Raw genomic sequence first — 22,621 nt, forward strand, 5'->3', positions numbered from 1 at the left:
TCCATTATTCTCTATGTGGAGTGCGGCTCTGCTGGTGGAGGTCGGTGCTGGAGGCTCCATTATTCTCTATGTGGAGTGCGGCTCTGCGGGTGGAGGTCGGTGCTGGAGGCTCCATTATTCTCTATGTGGAGTGCGGCTCTGCGGGTGGAGGTCGGTGCTGGAGGCTCCATTATTCTCTATGTGGAGTGCGGCTCTGCGGGTGGAGGTCGGTGCTGGAGGCTCCATTATTCTCTATGTGGAGTGTGGCTCTGCGGGTGGAGGTCAGTGCTGGAGGCCCCATTATTCTCTATGTGGAGTGCGGGTGGAGGTTGGTGCTGGAGGCTCCATTATTCTCTGTGGAGTGCGGCTCTGCGGGTGGAGGTCGGTGCTGGAGGCTCCATTATTCTCTGTGGAGTGCGGCTCTGCGGGTGGAGGTCAGTGCTGGAGGACCCATTATTCTCTATGTGGAGTGTGGGTGGAGGTTGGTGCTGGAGGCTCCATTCTCTGTGGAGTGCGGCTCTGCGGGTGGAGGTCGGTGCTGGAGGCTCCATTATTCTCTATGTGGAGTGCGGCTCTGCGGGTGGAGGTCGGTGCTGGAGACTCCATTATTCTCTATGTGGAGTGCGGGTGGAGGTTGGTGCTGGAGGCTCCATTATTCTCTGTGGAGTGCGGCTCTGCGGGTGGAGGTCGGTGCTGGAGGCTCCATTATTCTCTATGTGGAGTGCGGCTCTGCGGGTGGAGGTCGGTGCTGGAGGCTCCATTATTCTCTATGTGGAGTGCGGCTCTGCGGGTGGAGGTCGGTGCTGGAGGCTCCATTATTCTCTATGTGGAATGCGGCTCTGCGGGTGGAGGTCGGTGCTGGAGGCTCCATTATTCTCTATGTGGAGTGCGGCTCTGCGGGTGGAGGTCGGTGCTGGAGGCTCCATTATTCTCTATGTGGAGTGCGGCTCTGCGGGTGGAGGTCGGTGCTGGAGGCTCCATTATTCTCTATGTGGAGTGCGGCTCTGCGGGTGGAGGTCAGTGCTGGAGGCCCCATTATTCTCTATGTGGAGTGCGGGTGGAGGTTGGTGCTGGAGGCTCCATTATTCTCTGTGGAGTGCGGCTCTGCGGGTGGAGGTCGGTGCTGGAGGCCCCATTATTCTCTATGAGGAGTGCGGCTCTGCGGGTGGAGGTCGGTGCTGGAGGCTCCATTATTCTCTATGTGGTGTTCGGCTCTGCGGGTGGAGGTCGGTGCTGGAGACTCCATTATTCTCTATGTGGAGTGGGGCTCTGCAGGTGGAGGTCGGTGCTGGAGACTCCATTATTCTCTATGTGGAGTGCGGCTCTGCAGGTGGAGGTCGGTGCTGGAGGCTCCATTATTCTCTATGTGGAGTGCGGCTCTGCGGGTGGAGGTCGGTGCTGGAGGCCCCATTATTCTCTATGAGGAGTGCGGCTCTGCGGGTGGAGGTCGGTGCTGGAGGCTCCATTATTCTCTATGTGGTGTTCGGCTCTGCGGGTGGAGGTCGGTGCTGGAGACTCCATTATTCTCTATGTGGAGTGGGGCTCTGCAGGTGGAGGTCGGTGCTGGAGACTCCATTATTCTCTATGTGGAGTGCGGCTCTGCAGGTGGAGGTCGGTGCTGGAGGCTCCATTATTCTCTATGTGGAGTGCGGCTCTGCAGGTGGAGGTCGGTGCTGGAGGCTCCATTATTCTCTGTGGAGTGCGGCTCTGCGGGTGGAGGTCGGTGCTGGAGGCCCCATTATTCTCTATGTAGCGTGTGGCTCTACGATTCATGATCCCCGTCACGTGACGAGGGGGGCCCACAGAGTCTGAACTGCCCCGGGCCCTGGCTACCCTTAATCCACCCCTGGTCCCAGTATGTGGCTGCTGAACCCCCAAGGTCTGATCTTACAGACAGCAAAGTAATATCCACCCCTGTTGATGTCAAGGTGATTAACGTGCCTACTGATGGGGATATAGGGGTGGGTGATGAACTGTGTCTCTCTCCCCTCAGGGTAGTTGGGAGGGGGAGCTGTAATAATGACTTACCAGTTGTCCTGTGAGGTTGCCACGGAGTGGCAGACAGCTGCCGTGGGGAGGAATCTTAAGTTTTGGAGTTTTTAGCTGGTAGATGCAAGAGGAGTTTATTTAGGTCCAGCCCAGGGGGGCAGGAGGGGAGTTACCCCAAGGGGTTATATGCTCGTGTGAAGCATGACTTATTGCTTTTTTTTCCTGGAAGATCATGCCCACTTATCAAAAGGGACCACCAGCCTCCCATGTGGCAGCCCCTCATCCAAAAGCCAGACCTTTCATCTGACTGGTAACTGACTCTTATATTCTGTATACTTTGTTCTACCACTGTTTGTATTTGCATGTCTGACCATTGTATATCTATTACCATTGTGTATATAGTGTTTTGTCTAGTGTGTCCTTAAGGCGAATAAATATATAAATTAATTTTGGGCTGCTCTTTCATCTCGATTCATGCATCCATTTGTCCGTGTTCTCGGCTGAACTTTCCATGCTACCAGTGCTAGTTTCTGACCCAATGTAATCCCGTTAATGGTCCGGGATTTTATCCAAAGGGCAACTGGCTGCAGTCCTATTGGGTTTACCAGGCGCTGTTTCACTGGTGCTAGTTAAAGGGGCCTGTCAGAGCTGTGAGCTTGTGTGGTACCATGTCAGCCACGGCGTGGGCCACATCCTCTCACTCCACTTGCCTCCCATGGCCTGTGTGGACAGGCGGTGTCTCTATAAAACTGCCAAGCTGACCTTTGTCCCCAGGGGGTGCAGAATGTCAAGTTGGTGCATGTGAGGAAAGTGTATCACGTGATTCCTTGGACATAATAGTGACGTCAGGTGTTGTGACGATGGACAAATTCTTCACATATGGTGGCAGTGGTGGGATTCTTTTTTTTGATCTCTCTGGTGCCATCCTTCACCCTTCACAGTTCCTCTCCCAAAACTCCAGCAATTTTCTCCTCATCTCCCAGTGTTTTACAGACTGTTGTCAGAAGAGGGGATGTTTCACATTGGCGGGCATGCCCCAGGCACAATGTGGGACTAGTCCCAGGGCATAATGGGGGGACACAGCCCAAGGCACAATGAATGAGGGGCATGGCCCTGGAACAATGGCGAACACGGATTGGAAATAATTGTTTCCTACATGAGTTAATTCAGATGAAATGGAAAAATGTCCAACTTTGAACTTCTGATTTGTTCTTTGGGATAAAATGTGAGAGATTTCCAGATTGTTACTTTTCATCCTCTTTGCATGTTACACAGCGGCCCGACTTTTTTTGGAAATGGAGTTGTATTACTGTTGACAACAGCATGTATATGATTTGTGAGAGGTGGATGACATCGCTGATATCTGCTGATTACACACTACGAGCATTGATACAGCCAGACCGATTTTATACGTCAAATCAGTTTTCCTGCAGGTGAGACGGATATTGTTCAGATCAGCCGCCCTTTCCCGACACCGGATTTCACCGCTATCCTCAGTGATTAGTGCTGACTCCCGAGCGTGCGATGCTCTACCGGACGCTTGTCTTTGGATTGTTTTATTATTTGAAGCCTGTCCACCCGTCAGTCCAAAACCACAACTTCCCTCCTTGTGATCACGCTGTCAGAGCTGAGGACGCTTTTTTCTGCTAAAGGCCACAATTTTCAAGAGTTCACTGTGTGCTACAAAAAATCCAAAGGCCCGACTCACACGTCACATCAGTGTTTTGGATCTTCGTTTGATCAGTTGTCAGTTTCATTGGTGTTTTTTTTTTTTTGTACAATAAAAAATAGTAAATTGACACAATTCTTTTTCCTGCTACAGTGTTAATTATGGACGGCACATGGATGGACAGATAGACGGCACACTGACAGACGGCACCCGGACAGACAGACGGCACACGGAAGGACGGATGGCACACAGACGGCACACGGACAGACAGATTGCATAGACAGGCAGCACATGGACAAGCGCACCTAGCCAGACAGATGGCACATGGATGTCATTGTGCGCTGTCAGTGATTGTTCACAAACCTATGGGCTTACAGTATACGGATACTTTTTATCTGTGATTCGGATGAAAAACAGACGTGCGTGGACAGAAGTTCAGCAGTGCGGTGCCATCTGTAAGACACGGCACAATATTAAGGGACAATGTTAACAGATACTGATGGTGCGACATGATGTCTTGGAAATAATAGCTTCCATCTCAAAGAAGCATGGCACTCGCCTGTTTCTTTTTAAATTTGGACTTTTTTTTTTTTGCATATGCACTGCTTACATATAGCCTGAACATTTGAATAGTACCGTAGAGTTTAATGGGTACGTGTTCTACACACATACGTGATTCACAGACATCTGAATGGCCCCTGAGGGTTAATGCTGCCCTCTGAGATCGTGCTGAGACTTCTTGCTGGGTGAGGGGGAGAAAGAGCTGATCACAAAGCTGAGGATCGTTTTTTTCCATAGACAAATTACATTACTTTTTTAGGGGAAAATGTGCTCTTTGGACTGAAAGCCCTGCAGATGCAAGTTTTTATTATTCTTGTTCATTATTCTTCTGCTCCTGGCTCAGGGACAAACCAAATCCATCACACTAAGCCACCTAATGATTTACATGCATGGCTCCTACTCAGGTCACAATTCACAAAGTCATAAATGACCACCCAGGACACATTGCTGTCCTTCTTGACACTGGTTGGGCTGTCAGTCTTTGGTCAGAAAGGGAGAGGGGAATCACAACTGGTTTCACCATCAAACAAAAGTTGGTGTAAGGTCCTCTTTAAAGTTTATGACCATCCGCGTGGTGCGGAGCTGATCCGGCCACCCGTACAGCTGGTCTGTTGTCTCTGTGTCAGTGTTACAGCTGTCGCTCGAGTCACACGTATGGGGTGAACACATGTCACAGTACTGTCTGTGGCAGTAGCACAGAGTCTCCTCGGAGCTACTGGAGTCCGTCTCTGAGCAGAGGGTCTGGGGTCTGAAGGTCTCTGTGACTATATGGTTCCAGTGGTTAGCATGGCTGGAGCCATTTGACGTCTCTGATGGCTCTGATAATTTGGTTATCCATAGGTCATCATTTTCTTGGCCACATGACTCCACGGTCTTCATTGGATCTGAAGGATGATGGGAACGTTCGAGGTTTGCTTCATCCAGTCTTCGATCACTCGGGTCATCACCAGGGTTTGTCCTATTATACCTGTCGCTAATACCAATGAGACAGTTGGTTGGAGAAAATATGGGTGTAGAGTACTGCGAGGTTGTGGAGACGTTCCTGCGGCCATATCTATGCCCTCTTCTTCTCCGTGTTATGTATGGGGATAAGCTGATGCAGACATTTCTGAACCCTTCGGGGGGATGTGGTATGGGTTCTCGTTGGACGCTGTGACTGGCACATCTCTGCCTTTGAGGAGACCCCTGATTACACCCTGACATGGTCTCCACGCTGAGCTCCCTGAGGATCTCCTGAAGCTTCTCACTGCTGACGTAGTTCACCCTTCTGGACAGTTGCTCCCAGGCATGGGTCGGGCCGTCCACTGATCTCTCTATGTACTCCCTATGAGACTTGGTAATGTTGTCCACAAAACTGACATTTCTGGAGACTGCCACCAGGTCGTTGTCTGGGCTTTGTCCTGCAGATGGGACAACGTCATGAAAACCATCTCTCTCCTCAGGAGGGGGCTTCAGGTCTTCATCCTTGCACTTCACATCAGCCTGGATGACCATGCTGTGGGTTACATCATGGTCTTGGCTGCCGGTCGAGGGTCCCTTGCCTTCTGGATTAGCAGTGGTCTCTGTAGTGGCCTTGTACTGATTGAGGGTCAGCGTGGAGATGGCAGAGACCTGTGTAATCTCCATGCTGGATTCTGACTTCAGGAGCTCCACCAGCTTCTCCTTGGCGTTGGTCACCTGCTCCTGGAGATTTTCTATCACTGCATTTTTCTGTCATGTGAAACAAACACAGAGAAAGACAGAGGTCAGTGTAAAGTGTTTACTAGGCTTAAGATATTGATTGCATAGGCATGGCATACGTCATCCATTTCTTAATGGTGGGGGTGCAGCCCCCAGCCCTCTCAGCAAGCAGCAGCGACCTCGAGCAGTCCAGCTCTGGACACATTCACCTCAATAGGAGCTGCAGTACCCCAGAATGAGCACTACAGTGAGAGGCGCTGTGCTGGTCTGGGACCGATCACTGCTTGCGTCCTGGTGGAGGTGGCCGACCCCACAGATATGATGTGGAGGATCAACCGTAGCCATTAACCCCTCTAATTACCAGGTAATGAAACACTTTCTGATATACGATGTATCTACAGCCAATACTTGTTTAAAAATATCTGCGGTCTGTCAATGAATAGGAACATTCCTGTTTATATTCAGAGGCGAAAAACCTTTTCCTGGCCTAGATGTTCTCACAGCTGAGCGTTTGTTACAATGTATCCCATCAAGAAAATCCTCCACACAGCTGTAGGACAGCTCTCTCCTGTCCTGATATTCTGCAGCATTCCTCTTCCACTAATGCAGGGGCAGACAAAGCATTGGTGCACCCACGGGGGCCCGAGCGGCAAGGGGGCCACTACCGCCTCCAAGAAGGGGGCAGGATGCATTGTGATAAGATTGTGATATGATATATTGTTCCTACACAAGGGGCCTCTTCTGTCTATATCCGCCCCTGCACTAATACTTTATATCATGTCACTTTACAACCTTCACTTCTGACTTTAGTACCCCAAAATAATTCCATCAGGGGCGTAATGAATGCAGTCACAGTGGTCTCGACCACGACGGGGCTGTGTGGGTGGGGGTCTGCCTACACCAGCAGGTACTTCAACTGAATTTGAGTCCTTGTACGCACATCCAGTTGAAGTGCATTGCATCGCAGAGACCCATCGGGTCTGTGTGCAGCAATACATGCCGCCGGCCAATCAGAGGCCAGCAGCTGACTTCGGCATTCACGAGATCTCAGAGGCATGGCAGTGACATCATACGCTCCGGTATCTTGCACAATGAAGTCAGCTACCAGCTTCAGAAGAGGGTGCTGCGCAGTGGGGGAGCGGTGGGAAGGTGAATAAAATAGTTTGGGTTTTTTCTATGCATTAAACAACAGCGACAGAATGGGGGACGTGTACAGTGGCATTTAAAACTGAATGCACCCCTGGTCAAAATTACTGTTATTTTGAACAATTAAGCAAGTTGAAGGTGAAATGATCAAAAAGGCCTAAAGTTACAGATGACACATTGCCTTTTTATTTTAGCCAAAAAAATATATAGTACGGTAATTTTTTTTATATTTTAAAAACTACAAAAAGGAAAATGGACTAATACAAAACTTTGTGTACCCTTGGAGATTTGTGTGCTCAGATAACATAGACCTTAATTAGCCTGTTAGGGTTATGACTTGTTCACTGTCATCGTTAGGAAATGCCAGATGATGCAAATTTAATAGCTTTATAAAAACCTCTAACCTTGTGCAAAACACCAGCAGCCATGGGTTCTTCTAAGCAGCTGCCTAGCATTCTGAGAATGAAAATGGTGGAGGCCCACAAAGCAGGAGAATGCTACAAGAAGATAGAAAAGCATTTTCAAGTTGCCCTTTCCTCAGTTCAAAATGGCCATTACCAGGAATAGTGGAGATCAAGAAAAGGTCTGGAAGACCAAGCTAAATTTTAGTGAGAGCTGCTCATAGGATTACTAGAGAGGCAAGTCAAAACCCCCGCTTGACTGCAAAAGACCTTCAGAAAGATTTAGCAGACTCTGAAGTTGTAGTACACTGTTCTACTGCTCTAAAATTCCTGAACAAATATGGCCTTCATGGAAGAGTCATCAGAAGAAACCTCTCCTGCATCCTCACCATAAAATTCAACATCAAAAGTATGAAAAAGAACATCAAGCCTGGGGCATTTTGGGAACAAGTCCTGTGGACCGATGAGGTTAAAATAGAATTAAAATATAACTCTCTGGCCACAATGATCAAAGGTATATACAGAGAATAAGGGAACAGAATTTCATGAAAAGAGAATCTCATCAACCATTAAGCATGGGGGTGGGTCAATCCTGCTTTGGGGTTCTGTTGCAGCCAATGGCACGGGGAACATTTCACAGATAGAGGGAAGAATGGATTCAATGAAATTTCAACAAATTCTTGATGCAAACATAACACCATCTGTAAAAAAGCTGAAGGTGAGAAGAGGAAGAGGAAGGATGGCTGCTACACATGGAGAATGATCCTAAACACACGTCACAGTCCACAATAGACGACCACAGAAGGCGCAAGATGAAGGTTTTTTACAATGACCCTCACAGTCCTCTGATCTGAAGATCATTGACAATCTGTGGCGAGACCTCAAAATAGCAGAGGATGCAAGACGCCCCAGGAATCTCACAGAACTGGAGGAATTCTCCAAGGAAGAATGGAGGAAAATCCCTCAAGCAAGAACTGAAAAACTGTTGTCTGGATACAAAAGCTGTGATACTTGCAAAAGGGGCTGCTACTAGGTACTATCCATGCAGGGTGCCCAAACATTTGCATTGGCCCATTTTCCTCTTTGTAGTTTTTAAAATGTAAAAGATAAAAATATATATATACAGTATATTTGCCCAAAATACAAAAGAAATGTGTCATACCTAACAGACCAGACATTCAGCGTCTCCCCCCTCACACACCACCTCCTCACCTCGCCCCCTGACTGTCGGAGTCCCACAAGGTTCAGTCCTAGGGCCCCTGCTCTTCTCCATTTACACCTTCGGCCTCGGACAGCTCATAGAATCTCATGGCTTTCAGTATCACCTCTATGCTGATGACACAGATCTACATCTCTGGACCAGATATCACCTCCCTACTAACCAGAGTCCCTCAACGTCTGTCCACTATTTCATCCTTCTTCTTCGCTAGATTTCTAAACCTAAACATGGACAAAACAGAATTCATCATCTATCCCCCATCTCACTCGACTACCCCAACAGACCTGTCTATTAAAGTAAATGGCTGCTCCCTCTCCACAGTCCCACAAGCTCGCTGCCTCAGGGTACTCCTTGACTCTGATCTCCTTCAAGCCACTTATCCAAGCCCTTTCCATTTTCCTGCCGACTTCAACTCAAAAGCATTTCGCAGATCCATACATTACTCAACCAAGAATCTGCAAAAACCCTAGTCCATGCCCTCATCATCTCGTGCCTTGACCACTGCAACCTCCCGCTTTGTGGCCTCCCCTCTAACACTCTTGCGCCCCTCCAATCTATTCTAAACTCTGCTGCCCGACTAATCCACCTGTCCTGCAGCTATGGCCTCTCCTGTCTGTCAATCCATTCACTGTCTCCCCATTATCCAGAGACTCCAGTTCAAAACCCTAACCATGACATACAAAGCCATCCACAACCTGAGTCCTCCATACATCTGTGACCTCGTCTCCCGGTACTTACCTGCACGCAACTTCCGATCCTCACAAGATCTCCTCCTCTACTCCCCTCTTATCGCCTCTTCCCACAATCGCATACAAGATTTCTTCCGCGCTTCCCCCGTACTCTGGAACTCTCTACCACAACATATCAGACTCTCACCTACCATGGAAACCTTCTAAAGGAACCTGAAGACCGACCTCTTCCGACAAGCCTACAACCTGCAGTAACCACCGATTCACCAAACCGCTGCACGACCTGCTCTACCCTCACCTACAGTATCCTCACCCATCCCTGGTAGATTGTGAGCCCTCGCGGGCAGGGTCCTCTCTCCTCCTGGACCAGTCGTGACTTGTGGTGTGTAAGATTACTGTACTTGTATGTATTGTGTATACCCCTCCTCACATGTAAAGCGCCATGGAATAAATGGCGCTATAATAAGTTATAACAATAAAAATCTTTACCTTTAGGCCTTTTAGATAATTTCATCTTCAACTTGCTTAACTGTTCACAATAACAGTAATTCTAACCAGAGGTACCCAAACTTTTACATGCCGCTGTATACCAGTATGGGAGATATATATACCAGGGTGGGGGGAATCCCCGGTCCCATCTTGCACCAGGGCCCATCCGACTCTAGTTACACCACTGGTGTCCGTGGATCCGTTACATCCAGGCTGAGGAGGCAGAGGCCAGGTTGAGGAGGCAGAGGGCAGACTGAGGCCAATCTGGGAGTGCCGGGGCTGAGGGTGCAGAGGCCGGGCTGAGGGTGCAGAGGCCGGGCTGAGGGTGCAGAGGCCGGGCTGAGGGTGCAGAGGCCGGGCTGAGGGTGCAGAGGCCGGACTGAGGGTGCAGAGGCCGGACTGAGGGTGCAGAGGCCAGGCTGAGGGTGCAGAGGCTGGACTAATGGTGCAGAGGCCGGACTGAGGGTGCTGAGGTCCAATCAAGAACTAGGCACGTCGGTCAGACTCGCCTCGGTCAGCAGCCGTCTCATGGAGGTGTTTTCTCCCAGCAGCAGGTAGATTTGCTCTTCGCTGTACATAGACCTCATACTCTTGCAGGGACTGGTGAAGTACTTGGCCATCTGCACAGTGCTCTGACTCGGGTCTTCTTCAAACTGCTTCCATTGCAAAAGCTGCGGAGACAAAACAGAGCCACCTGTTATCACAAATTCATTGAGACCCTCGGTATAGGGGGAGAGGAGCCATCACAGAGGAGACCACAAACATTCGCTGACTTGTAGCCGCAATCACTGGTTGCACCCAAAAGACTAAAGATACTTTAAGCAAACCCAATAATGCCCAATGCAAGTCCTAAAAAAGGCAGCACATGACCACAAAAGGGAAAACTCTGCCCCGTGTACGTTTTCTTGGAGTGAATCATAGAATCGCAGAGTTGGAAGGGACCTCCTGGGCCATTTGGTCCAACCCCCTGCTCAAAGCAGGATTCGTTAAATCATCCCAGTCAGATGTCTGTCCAGCCTCTGTTTGAAGACTTCCATTGAAGGAGAACTCACCACTTCTCGTGGCAGCTTGTTCCATTCATTGATCACTCTAACTGTCAAAAAGTTTTTTCTAATATCTAATCTGTGTCTCCTCCCATTCAGTTTCATCCCATTGCTTCTAGTCTTTCCTTGTGCAAATGAGAATAAAGTTGATCCTTCTACAATGTGACAGCCCTTTAGATATTTGTAGACAGCTATTAAGTCTCCTCTCAGTGCTCCTTTAACACGCTCTGCTTCTGTAGTACACTGGGTACACGCCATTAAGATGTCACTTCTGTACCTCGCCTATTACAAGAATGGGGCTCAATGTATCCCCATCCAAGTACACATGGTAAAAAGGGGACGGCTGCCCCCCAGGGTAGGGGATCAAGGAGCCCTCATTCTGAGGACTTGGATTTGGGTGAGAGACTTCTGCTTAGGATCATCAGGTTGGGGGGAGTCTTGATTAAATAGGAGTTTTCGGACTTTGAGGGCTTTATTGTGAGTCTCACGGGTCTCCATGCAGGTAGGATGGTGCATGAGGAGTTCTCTGCAGCCCCTGCTCTCACCCCTGAGCCAAGACTGTAGACTATGAGCCCTTGCGGGCAGGGTCCCCTCTCCTTATATACTTGTGTGTCCCTTGTCTTACACATGTTTATAATACTTGTCTATATTTCCCCTTTTCACATGTAAAGCGCCATGGAATAAATGGCGCTATATACATGCATAATAATAATGACAATACCTGTATACAATCACTGCTTGAAGGAATGATCTACTCCAATTACTGCAGAAACCCTCCGCCTCTGTGTCATACGCCCCGATTCAGAACTACCATAATGAGGCGTGGATGATGCTGGAAGGATGCAAGAAGTATGCACGCTCCATCCTATATACTGTATGCTGATGTCAGCGCAGCCGCCCAGTGCATTATATGTCATCCCGTAAGGTGTTCTGCTGCCCCCTACTGGACATATGGCTATCTGATATCTGCTTCTCCTGCTAGGCAGCTCACTCAAGAAACTGCACGTAAATAATAATGGGGGACCAGAAACTCATAGTATGGCATGTCCTTATAATTCCAGGTTGTGCATGTACTTAATACTGCCCCCTAAGGACAAGAATATAATTACTATAATACTGCCTCTGTGTACAAGAATATAACTACTATAATACTGCCCCTATGTACAAGAATATAACTACTATAATACTGCTCCTATATACAAGAATATAACTACTATAATACTGCCCCTATGTACAAGAATATAACTACTATAATACTGCTCCTATATACAAGAATATAACTACTATAATACTTCCCCCTATGTACAAGAATATAACTACTATAATACTGCCCCTATGTACAAGAATATAACTACTATAATACTGTCCCTATATACAAGAATATAACTACTATAATACTGCCCCTATGTACAAGAATATAACTACTATAATACTGCTCCTATGTACAAGAATATAACTACTATAATACTGCTCCTATGTACAAGAATATAACTACTATAATACTGCTCCTATATACAAGAATATAACTACTATAATACTTCCCCCTATGTACAAGAATATAACTACTATAATACTGCCCCTATGTACAAGAATATAACTACTATAATACTGTCCCTATATACAAGAATATAACTACTATAATACTGCTCCTATGTACAAGAATATAACTACTATAATACTGCCCCCTATGTACAAGAATATAACTACTATAATACTGCCCCCTATGTACAAGAATATAACTACTATAATACTGCCCCCTATGTACAAGAATATAACTACTATAATACTATTTCTATGTACAAGAATATACTGTAACTACTATAATACTGTCATAATCCAGGACGGGGTTTCGCTTTGGCCCGTCCTGGTCAGACTGGGGGTTAATTGTTCTGCCTCTCTCTGGCAGAGGGCGGCTATATAATGTTCACTGGACCTAGGTCCGGTGTCAGTTATACTCCTGCCCTCGGCTGAGTTAGTTGACCTCTTGTATACATGTGCCTGATAACTTGTTGCTTGTTTGGTTGTGATCCGGTTCTGTCCCTGTTACGAGTTCTGCCTGCCCCTCTTGTACCGCACTGCTCTCTCATGTATGACTCTCTGCTTGTGACTCGACTGCTCTCTGCTCGTCCCTTTGGTACCGCACCGCTCTCTTGTGTATGACCTTTGGCTTTGTCTCTTGTGTATGACCTTTGGCTTTGTCTGACCTCCCGTCTGTTTACCCCTCCTGTACCTCATTTTCCCGTACTGTGTATGACCTCCATTTTGCCCGACTCTGAGTTTTCTACCTTCTCTGAAAGCAGGACGCTAAGCCCCGCCCCCTTTCAGTCACATGACCGTAGGTCCTGTGCTAGATTGCTAAACTTCAGCGTTCAGGTCCTGTGCATCTGTACTTTCTGGCTGTTTTTGTCCCCAGGGGTCCCTACAGTGCGGGTGAGTCCCTGCTCAGCGGAGGCTGTACGCCGGCGCTATCAGGATCCTGATAAATACTTCTCCCTATGTACAAGAATATAGCTACTATAATACTGCCTCCTATGTACAAGAATATTACTACTATAATACTGCTCCCTATGTACAAGAATATAACTTCTACAATACTGCCTCCTATGTACAAGAATATAACTACTATAATACTGCTCCTATGTACAAGAATATAACTACTATAAAACTGCCCCTATGTACAAGAATATAACTACTATAATACTGCTCCTATGTACAAGAATATAACTACTATAATACTGCTCCTATGTACAAGAATATAACTACTATAATACTGCCCCCTATATACAAGAATATAACTATAATACTATTTCTATGTACAAGAATATAACTGCTATAATACTTCTCCCTATGTACAAGAATACAACTACTATAATACTATTTCTATGTACAAGAATATAACTACTATAATACTGCTCCTATGCACAAGAATATAACTACTATAATACTGCCCCTATGTACAAGAATATAACTACTATAATACTGCTCCTATGTACAAGAATATAACTACTATAATACTGCCCCTATGTACAAGAATATAACTACTATAATACTGCTCCTATGTACAAGAATATAACAACTATAATACTGCTCCTATGTACAAGAATATAACTACTATAATACTGCTCCTATGTACAAGAATATAACTACTATAATACTGCTCCTATGTACAAGAATATAACTACTATAATACTGCCCCTATGTACAAGAATATAACTACTATAATACTGCTCCTATGTACAAGAATATAACAACTATAATACTGCTCCTATGTACAAGAATATAACTACTATAATACTATTTCTATGTACAAGAATATAACTACTATAATACTTCTCCCTATGTATAAGAATATAACTACTATAATACTATTTCTATGTACAAGAATATAACTACTATAATACTTCTCCCTATGTACAAGAATACAACTACTATAATACTATTTCTATGTACAAGAATATAACTACTATAATACTGCTCCTATGCACAAGAATATAACTACTATAATACTGCCCCTATGTACAAGAATATAACTACTATAATACTGCTCCTATGTACAAGAATATAACTACTATAATACTATTTCTATGTACAAGAATATAACTACTATAATACTGCTCCTATGTACAAGAATATAACTACTATAATACTGCCCCTATATACAAGAATATAACCACTATAATACTGCTCCTATGTACAAGAATATAACTACTATAATACTATTTCTATGTACAAGAATATAACTACAATAATACTGCCCCTATGTACAAGAATATAACTACTATAATACTGCTCCTATGTACAAGAATATAACTACTATAAAACTGCCCCTATGTACAAGAATATAACTACTATAATACTGCCCCTATATACAAGAATATAACCACTATAATACTGCTCCTATGTACAAGAATATAACTACTATAATACTGCCCCCTATGTACAAGAATATAACTACTATAATACTTCTCCCTATGTATAAGAATATAACTACTATAATACTATTTCTATGTACAAGAATATAACTACTATAATACTTCTCCCTATGTATAAGAATATAACTACTATAATACTATTTCTATGTACAAGAATATAACTACTATAATACTGCCCCTATGTACAAGAATATAACTACTATAATACTGCTCCTATGTACAAGAATATAACTACTATAAAACTGCCCCATGTACAAGAATGTAACTACTATAATACTGCCCCTATATACAAGAATATAACCACTATAATACTGCTCCTATGTACAAGAATATAACTACTATAATACTGCCCCCTATGTACAAGAATATAACTACTATAATACTGCTCCTATGTACAAGAATATAACTACTATAATACTGCCCCCTATGTACAAGAATATAAATACTATAATACTGCCCCTATGTACAAGAATATAACTACTATAATACTGCTCCTATGTACAAGAATATAACTACTATAATACTGCCCCTATATACAAGAATATAACCACTATAATACTGCTCCTATGTACAAGAATATAACTACTATAATACTGCCCCCTATGTACAAGAATATAACTACTATAATACTGCTCCTATGTACAAGAATATAACTACTATAATACTGCCCCTATGTACAAGAATATAACTACTATAATACTACTTCAATGTACAAGAATATAACTACTATAATACTGCTCCCTATGTACAAGAATATAACTACTATAATACTATTTCTATGTACAAGAATATAACTACTATAATACTTCTCCCTATGTACAAGAATATAACTACTATAATACTATTTCTATGTACAAGAATATAACTACTATAATACTGCCCCATGTACAAGAATATAACTACTATAATACTGCTCCTATGTACAAGAATATAACTACTATAATACTGCAACCTATGTACAAGAATATAACTACTATAATACTGCTCCTATGTACAAGAATATAACTACTATAATACTGCTCCTATGTACAAGAATATAACTACTATAAAACTTCCCCTATGTACAAGAATATAACTACTATGATACTGCTCCTATGTACAAGAATATAACTACTATAATACTGCCCCCTATGTACAAGAATATAACTACTGTTGTGAGTTCATTTTTCCCTTCACCATTGAGGTCTGATGAACTCCCTCCTCTAGTTAAGGAAGGTAGTGAGACTGATTACCAAACACCTGGGCAGCTAGATGATGACTGGGTGGCTGGAATTGAGGACTGGATATAAGGCTACCGACGCCCTTCTTCCTGGCTGGTGATTTTCCTGCTGGATTCTTGGAGACCAGTCTGATTCCTGCATCTCAAAGCTAAGTTTTTCTGCTCTGCTTTGTACTCTTCAGTTTTGTTTTTGTTTTGCCTTGTTTTTTTGGGAGTTCTGCCATCCCCGGCCGGGGGTGGGCTGTATTCCATTTTTGTCTCTGATCTGTTGATATTTTGCTCTGTCTTCAGAATATACCTGAGTGCTGATATAGTCTTTTGAAGCCTAGCGACTTCAGGGCCTGTTTTTCCTATCAGTCGGTTGGCTCATTTTGATAGGGTTTTGCGGATGGCAGACAGCAGCTTTCCTATCCTGTCCTATGTAGTTAGCTTGGGCCCCATCATTTGCTCAACCTATCTTTCTATCTGTGTTAGTGTTTTCATCTTGCTTCACCGTCATTATATGTTGGGGGCTGCCTATTGCTTTGGGGTCTGCTCTGGGGCAGTTTAGTTTTTCCCCTTTCTGTCTTTAGGCTATATAGTTCTCCGGCTGTGATCGAGGGGTCTAGGGCACCGTAGGAACCCCCCACGGCTACTGCTAGTTGTTGTGGATAGGTTCAGGGGTCTGCAATCCGATAGCTGCCAACCTCTCTGGTTTTTCTGGACTTAGCTGGTATTTTGTTTTTTCCTCCTTCGGTGACTCATCATAACAGAATCACCAGCCATATCGCAGATCCTAGGGTACTCAATAGCAGGAGAGAATTGTAAAAAAAAAAAAAAAGTGTCAGAATTTTTTTTTTTTTTTTTTTTTGTGTGCATATTTTTTCCTCTACAGTATATCTGAGGCCGTAGGGGGAATTTTTCTCTCAATGGAGATGAAGCAATTGTCTGATCGTGTGGAGCAGCTCGCTGCTGAAGTGCGGGGAATTTCCGCCTATCTTGCTCATTCACATGCTGCTGAACCAAAGATTCCTTCTCCTGATGTATTTTTGGGGGGTCGGTCTAAATTCTTGAATTTCAAGAATAATTGTAAATTATTTTTTGCCTTGAAGCCTAACTCGTCGGGGAACTCCGCGCAGCAGGTTAAAATTGTCATCTCTTTGCTGCGCGGCGATCCCCAGGATTGGGCGTTTTCTTTGAAACCAGATGATCCTATTCTCACTAATGTGAACGCATTCTTTCAAGCCTTGGGGTTGTTGTATGATGAACCTAATGCTGTGGATCAGGCTGAAAAGACCCTGTTGGCATTAAGCCAGGGTCGGGATTCGGCAGAGTTGTACTGTCAAAAATTCCAAAAGTGGGCGGTCCTTACTACCTGGAATGATGGTGCCTTGGCAGCCCTCTTTCGGAAGGGTTTGTCAGAAACTGTAAAAGATACTATGGTGGGATTTCCTGTTCCCTCTGGTCTTGACGATTCTATGTCATTAGCCATTCAGGTGGATCGGCGTTTACGTGAACGCAAAACTACACGAGAGATGTTACCACCTGTTGAACAAATGTCTGAACCTATGCAATGTGATAGAGTTTTGTCTAGGGCGCAACGTCAGGAGTTCAGAAGGCGTAATAAGCTATGTTTTTTTTTGTGGAGATGCCTCGCATATTATTTCTGTCTGCCCTAAACGAGAGAAACGCTTTGCACACACGCTTTCTGTGGGTGGTGTTCAACCTAAGTTTATACTGGCAATTACTCTGATCTGCTCCTTATCCACATTTTCCGCCAAGGCTTTTGTGGATTCAGGAGCAGCTCTGAACCTAATGGACTTGGATTTTGCTAAACGTTGTGGATTTCCTATGACACCTCTGCGGACGCCTATCCCTTTGAGGGGTATTGATGCTACTCCTTTGGCGAAGAATAAACCTCAGTTTTGGACCCAGGTGGTAATGCGGGTCGCCCCAGACCATCAAGAAAATTGCAGATTTTTGGTGTTGCATAATTTGCATGATACCATTGTTCTGGGGTTTCCCTGGTTGCAAATCCATAATCCAGTTCTGGATTGGAAATCTGTGTCTGTGGTGTGTGGTGAGCTGGGGTTGTCGGTGTGCCCTTAGTGATGCTCCTGTTTTCTCCACCTCTCCCCAGTCACATGATGTTCCTGACTATTTGGCTGACTTTTATGATGTATTTAGTGAGAATGAGTCTGCGTCTTTGCCTCCTCATAGGAGTTATGACTGCAATTGAGCTGAACCCGGGGTGTAAATTCCCCAAGGGTCGGCTTTTCAATTTATCTGTACCCGAGCACGAGGCTATGCGATCCTATATTAAGGAGGCATTGGAGAAGGGTCATATTAGACCATCCTCTTCACCCTTAGGTGCTGGGTTTTTTTTCGTGGCTAAAAAGGATGGATCAATAAGACCTTGTATTGACTATCGTGCCCTCAACAAAATTACTGTTAAATATCAGTATCCGTTACCCCTGATTTCTGATCTATTCTCCAGAGTTAAAGGTGCTTGCTGGTTTACCAAGCTTGACCTCAGGGGGGCGTATAATCTTATTCGCATTAAGCATGGGGATGAATGGAAGACGGCGTTTAATACTCCGGAGGGACATTTTGAGTACCTGGTGATGCCTTTTGGGCTCACTAATGCCCCTTCTGTCTTCCAGTGCTTCATGAACGATATATTCCGAGACTTTGTGGATAAATTTTTGATTATCTATCTGGATGATATTTTGATCTTCTCCAAGAATTGGGATTCTCATGTGGAACATGTTCGGACTGTGTTCCGGATTTTGAGGGAGAATTCCCTGTATGTCAAGGGATCGAAATGCCTTTTTGGGGTACAGAGGATTTCATTTTTGGGATTTATTTTGTCTCCGTCAACTATTGAAATGGACCCAGCCAAGGTACAGGCCATTTATGATTGGGTTCAGCCCACTTCTTTGAAGGCCCTCCAGAAGTTTTTGGGTTTTGCTAATTTTTATCGGAAATTTATAGCTAATTTTTCTGGTATTGCCAAGCCATTGACGGATTTGACTAGGAAGGGTGCTGATGTGCTGAATTGGTCTCCGGAGGCTGTTTCTTCCTTTCAGGAGCTGAAGCGAAGATTCACTTCTGCTCCGGTTTTGCGGCAACCTGATGTCTCACTCCCGTTTCTGGTGGAGGTGGACGCTTCTGAGATTGGTGCAGGAGCCGTGTTGTTTTAAAAAGATCCTTTGACATCTAAAATGAATCCTTGTGCTTTCTTTTCCCGAAAGTTCTCCCCATCCGAACGTAACTATGATGTGGGGAATCGGGAACTGTTGGCCATGAAATGGGCATTTGAGGAGTGGAGACATTGGTTGGAGGGAGCCAAACACCAAGTCATGGTCCTTAATGACCACAAGAATTTGATTTACCTGGAGTCGGCCAAGCGCTTGAATCCTAGACAGGCTAGGTGGGCCTTGTTTTTCACACGTTTTGATTTTGTGGTCTCTTTTCTTCCGGGCACTAAGAATGTCAAGGCAGACGCCCTCTCTAGGAGCTTCTTTGCTGATTCTCCTGTGGTGACCAAGCCTGCTACCATCTTAGGCGAGGGGGTAGTTCTTTCTGCCATCTCGCCCGATTTGAGACGTGCTCTGGAAGAGTTTCAGGAGGACAAACCTGAGCGTTGTCCCAGTGGAAAGTTGTATGTTCCTGACCAGTGGAGGAAGAGAGTGATGTCTGAAGTTCATTGCTCTGCATTGGCTGGTCATCCAGGTATTTTTGGTACTAGAGATCTGGTGAGTCGATCTTTTTGGTGGCCCGCCTTGTCTCGTGATGTCAGGAATTTTGTGCAGTCCTGTGGGACTTGCTCCCGGTCTAAACCTTGTTCTTGCTCTAGTGGCTTGTTGATGCCTTTGCCAGTGCCCAGGAGGCCATGGACCCATATTTCAATGGATTTTATCTCTGACATGCCTGTCTCTCAGAGAATGACTGTTATTTGGGTGATTTGTGATAGATTCTCTAAGATGGTCCATCTTGTACCACTCCCTAAGTTGCCATCTTCCTGTGAGTTGGTGCCCTTGTTTTTGCAACAGGTGGTTCGCTTGCACGGGATTCCTGAGAACATTGTATCTGACAGAGGAGTTCAGTTTGTGTCTAGATTTTGGAGGACTTTCTGTTCCAAGCTGGGAATTCAGTTGTCCTTCTCCTCTGCGTTTCACCCTCAGACCAATGGGCAGACGGAGAGAACAAACCAGACTTTGGAGTCGTATTTGAGATGTTTTATTTCTGCCGATCAGGATGATTGGGTTTCATTTTTGCCCTTGGCCGAATTTGCTTTAAATAATAGAGCTAGTTCTGCCACTTTGATGTCTCCTTTTTTTTGTAACTTTGGTTTTCACCCTCGATTTTCTTCAGGGCAGGTGGAGCCTTCTGCCTGCCCAGGTGTTGACACTGTGGTGGAGAGAATGCACCAGATCTGGGACCAAGTAGTGGATAAGTTGTCTCTCTCCCAGGAAAAGGCCCAGCGGTTTTCCAACCGGCGTAGGACCGTTGGTCCCCAGTTTAAGGTGGGTGATATGGTTTGGTTGTCATCAAAAAATATCGCTATGAAGGTGGCTTCTCCTAAGTTTAAGCCTAGATTTATTGGACCTTAAAAGATTTTGGAAATTATTAATCCGGTCTTTTTTCGGTTGGCTCTTCCTGTCACATTTAAAATTCATAATGTGTTTCATAAGTCCTTGTTAAAGAGGTTTGTTGAACCAGTAGTTCCTGTGGTGGCACCTCCTGACCCTATATTGGTTGAAGGTAACATGGAATTTGAGGTAGAGAAGATACTGGATTCCCGTCTGGCTAGACGGAGACTCCAGTATTTGGTTAAGTGGAAGGGTTATGGTCAGGAGGATAATTCCTGGGTCTCTGCCTCTGATATTCATGCCGAAAGATTGGTGCGTTCCTTTCATCGGGCTCACCCGGATCGCCCTGGTGGCATGGATGAGGGTTCGGTGACCCCTCCTCAAGGGGGAGGTACTGTTGTGAGTTCATTTTTCCCTTCACCATTGAGGTCTGATGAACTCCCTCCTCTAGTGAAGGAAGGTAGTGAGACTGATTACCAAACACCTGGGCAGCTAGATGATGACTGGGTGGCTGGAATTGAGGACTGGATATACGGCTGCCGACGCCCTTCTTCCTGGCTGGTGATTTTCCTGCTGGATTCTTGGAGACCAGTCTGATTCCTGCATCTCAAAGCTAAGTTTTTCTGCTCTGTTTTGTACTCTTCAGTTTTGTTTTTGTTTTGCTTTGTTTTTTGGGAGTTTTGCCATCCCCGGCCGGGGGTGAGCTGAATTCCATTTTTGTCTCTGATCTGTTGATATTTTGCTCTGTCTTCAGAATATACCTGAGTGCTGATATAGTCTTTTGAAGCCTAGCGACTTCAGGGCCTGTTTTTCCTATCAGTCGGTTGGCTCATTTTGATAGGGTTTTTGCGGATGGCAGAAAGCAGCTTTCCTATCCTGTCCTATGTAGTTAGCTTGGGCCCCATCATTTGCTCAACCTATCTTTCTATCTGTGTTAGTGTTTTCATCTTGCTTCACCGTCATTATATGTTGGGGGCTGCCTATTGCTTTGGGGTCTGCTCTGGGGCAGTTTAGTTTTTCCCCTTTCTGTCTTTAGGCTATATAGTTCTCCGGCTGTGATCGAGGGGTCTAGGGCACCGTAGGAGCCCCCCACGGCTACTGCTAGTTGTTGTGGATAGGTTCAGGGGTCTGCAATCCGATAGCTGCCAACCTCTCTGGTTTTTCTGGACTTAGCTGGTATTTTGTTTTTTTCCTCCTTCGGTGACTCATCATAACAAACTACTATAATACTGCCCCTATGTACAAGAATATAACTACTATAATACTGCCCCCTATGTACAAGAATATAACTACTATAATACTTCCCCCTATGTACAAGAATATAACTACTATAATACTGCCCCAATGTACAAGAATATAACTACTATAATACTGCCCCCTATGTACAAGAATATAACTACTATAATACTGTCCCCTATGCACAAGAATATAACTACTATAATACTGTCCCCTATGTACAAGAATATAACTACTATAATACTGCTCCTATGTACAAGAATATACTGTAACTACTATAATACTGTCATAATCCAGGACGGGGTTTCGCTTTGGCCCGTCCTGGTCAGACTGGGGGTTAATTGTTCTGCCTCTCTCTGGCAGAGGGCGGCTATTTAATGTTCACTGGACCTAGGTCCGGTGTCAGTTATACTCCTGCCCTCGGCTGAGTTAGTTGACCTCTTGTATACATGTGCCTGATAACTTGTTGCTTGTTTGGTTGTGATCCGGTTCTGTCCCTGTTACGGGTTCTGCCTGCCCCTCTTGTACCGCACCGCTCTCTCGTGTATGACTCTTTGCTTGTGACTCGACTGCTCTCTGCTCGTCCCTTTGGTACCGCACCGCTCTCTTGTGTATGACCTTTGGCTTTGTCTGACCTCCCGTCTGTTTACCCCTCCTGTACCTCGTTTGCCCGTACTGTGTATGACCTCCATTTTGCCCGACTCTGAGTTTTCTACCCTCTCTGAAAGCAGGACGCTAAGCCCCGCCCCTTGCAGTCACGTGACCGTAGGTCCTGTGCCGGCTTGCTAAACTTCA

The 22,621-nt window shown here is 45.1% G+C and overlaps 1 protein-coding gene and 1 long non-coding RNA gene across 4 annotated transcripts in view; one reads left to right on the forward strand and one right to left on the reverse strand.

Annotated features, from left to right (window-relative positions):
• Positions 1–3,984, forward strand: part of LOC141091424 (uncharacterized) — a 29,053-nt gene extending 25,069 nt beyond the window's left edge. The window contains exon 3 of the long non-coding RNA XR_012232512.1: positions 3,791–3,984. This is a non-coding gene — a long non-coding RNA (uncharacterized lncRNA). The remainder of the gene's footprint in view (positions 1–3,790) is intronic.
• Positions 3,962–22,621, reverse strand: part of GPR156 (G protein-coupled receptor 156) — a 62,522-nt gene continuing 43,862 nt past the window's right edge. For all 3 annotated transcript variants that reach the window (XM_073576976.1, XM_073576974.1, XM_073576975.1), the window contains 2 exons: positions 10,332–10,493; positions 3,962–5,908 (listed from right to left, as the gene is read on the reverse strand). In XM_073576976.1, the coding sequence (XP_073433077.1) occupies positions 4,721–5,908; positions 10,332–10,493 (1,350 nt within the window). In that variant the 3' untranslated portion in view covers positions 3,962–4,720. The remainder of the gene's footprint in view (positions 5,909–10,331; positions 10,494–22,621) is intronic.

Source organism: Dendrobates tinctorius, unplaced genomic scaffold, assembly GCF_039654945.1.
Source record: "Dendrobates tinctorius isolate UK_male_01 unplaced genomic scaffold, ASM3965494v1 ptg000054l, whole genome shotgun sequence".
Taxonomy (NCBI): Eukaryota; Metazoa; Chordata; class Amphibia; order Anura; family Dendrobatidae; genus Dendrobates; species Dendrobates tinctorius.